Raw genomic sequence first — 1,223 nt, forward strand, 5'->3', positions numbered from 1 at the left:
AAGAGCGTGGAGGGCGACACCTCCAGACCAAGCTGTGGGCAAGGTGGGCAGTCAGCACAGAGCTGTGTTTGGGACTGGCCCTGCCTGACCCACTCCACCGGGGCGTGCACCCACCTCAATGGTGCGTAGTAGGTTCTCGGCTGTGTCGTTGAGGCCTGGAATCACCTCACAGAAGCGCTCCGTGTTCGCCGTCCACAGCACGATGATTTTGTCCAGCCCCGCGCTAGACCGGAAGTCTCGGATGTCCCTGCGGATCTGCTCCAGCTGTGGGGAGGATGAAGCGGGTGTATATGCTCTCGGACTCAGAGGCCTGGGTCACTCAGTTCCCCGGGTGTCAAATGGGGCCTGGACTCGCGGGGTGGGGCAAAAAGGGGGAACCAAGTGGACAGGTGGCAGGGAGCAAGGGATGCGGGATGGGACAGCACCTGCTGCGCGCGCGAGCCCGGGATGAGGTTGTCCGCGCGCGCGCTCTGGTTGGCCGCGATGAACTCGGGGATGTAAACAGAAGGCCGGGGCCGCAGGGCCTCCATGTGCGGCCACAGTTGCTCCTGCAGCCCCCAATCCAGCACCTTCGCGCGCCGCATTGCCTCGGCCAGGTTCAGCGACGAGATGTCCCAGCCTGGGGGGATCCTCACACTCGGCCCTGCCCGGATCCTGGGCCCTTCCAGACCCAATCTCCCATCCCGCCCCACCCCGGCCCAGGGCTCCGCCCACCATCGAACACGAGGTCGTTGGGCGCCACCATGGGCAGCAGCGCGCTGAAGGGCACGAACACCTCCTGGCCCTCGGCGTCCAGGCCCAGGCTCACGGTGCCCGCCTGAGTCAGCGAGCCGTAGTAGTTGGCCTCCTGGGGGGGCAGCAGACACGGTGAGGTGACGGGGGGGCGTGGCGAAGGGGCCGCGACCCGGCCTGGGCCCCGCCTAGACTCTCAAGCCCCGCCCCACTTTCGGGCGTTTTTCAGTTCCGGGCTCCCAGCCAGGACGGAAGCCGCTGCCCCCAGGCCCCTCCCCGAGACCTCCGGCACCTTAAGCTCCGCCCCTGTAAGACTCCCGAGGAGCCCCAGCTACCTCGCGAAACCCCTCCCCGGGGTCCGCCTGCAGCCAGGCCCCGCCCCCTGCAAGCCCTCCCGCCCCTCAGAGCCTCGCCCCCTGCAGGTCCCTAGCCCACTACAGGCCTCCAGCCCCGGGAAGGTCTCTCGACCCTGCAGCCCCGCCCCGCAGAAC

General features: G+C 68.3%; 1 protein-coding gene across 1 annotated transcript; it reads right to left on the reverse strand.

Annotated features, from left to right (window-relative positions):
* Nucleotides 1–6: 6 nt before the first annotated feature.
* LOC108523783 (inositol-3-phosphate synthase 1-like) lies at nucleotides 7–1,114 on the reverse strand (the record flags this gene model as incomplete). The annotated part of the gene is made up of 5 exons (XM_017864553.1): nucleotides 7–32; nucleotides 115–264; nucleotides 426–619; nucleotides 715–847; nucleotides 1,068–1,114. Coding segments are annotated over 5 exons (550 nt in total), but the record flags the coding sequence as incomplete, so codon positions are not given.
* Between the last annotated feature and the right edge of the window lie 109 nt (nucleotides 1,115–1,223).

Source organism: Rhinopithecus bieti, unplaced genomic scaffold, assembly GCF_001698545.2.
Source record: "Rhinopithecus bieti isolate Rb0 unplaced genomic scaffold, ASM169854v2 scaffold_78207, whole genome shotgun sequence".
Lineage (NCBI taxonomy): Eukaryota > Metazoa > Chordata > Mammalia > Primates > Cercopithecidae > Rhinopithecus > Rhinopithecus bieti.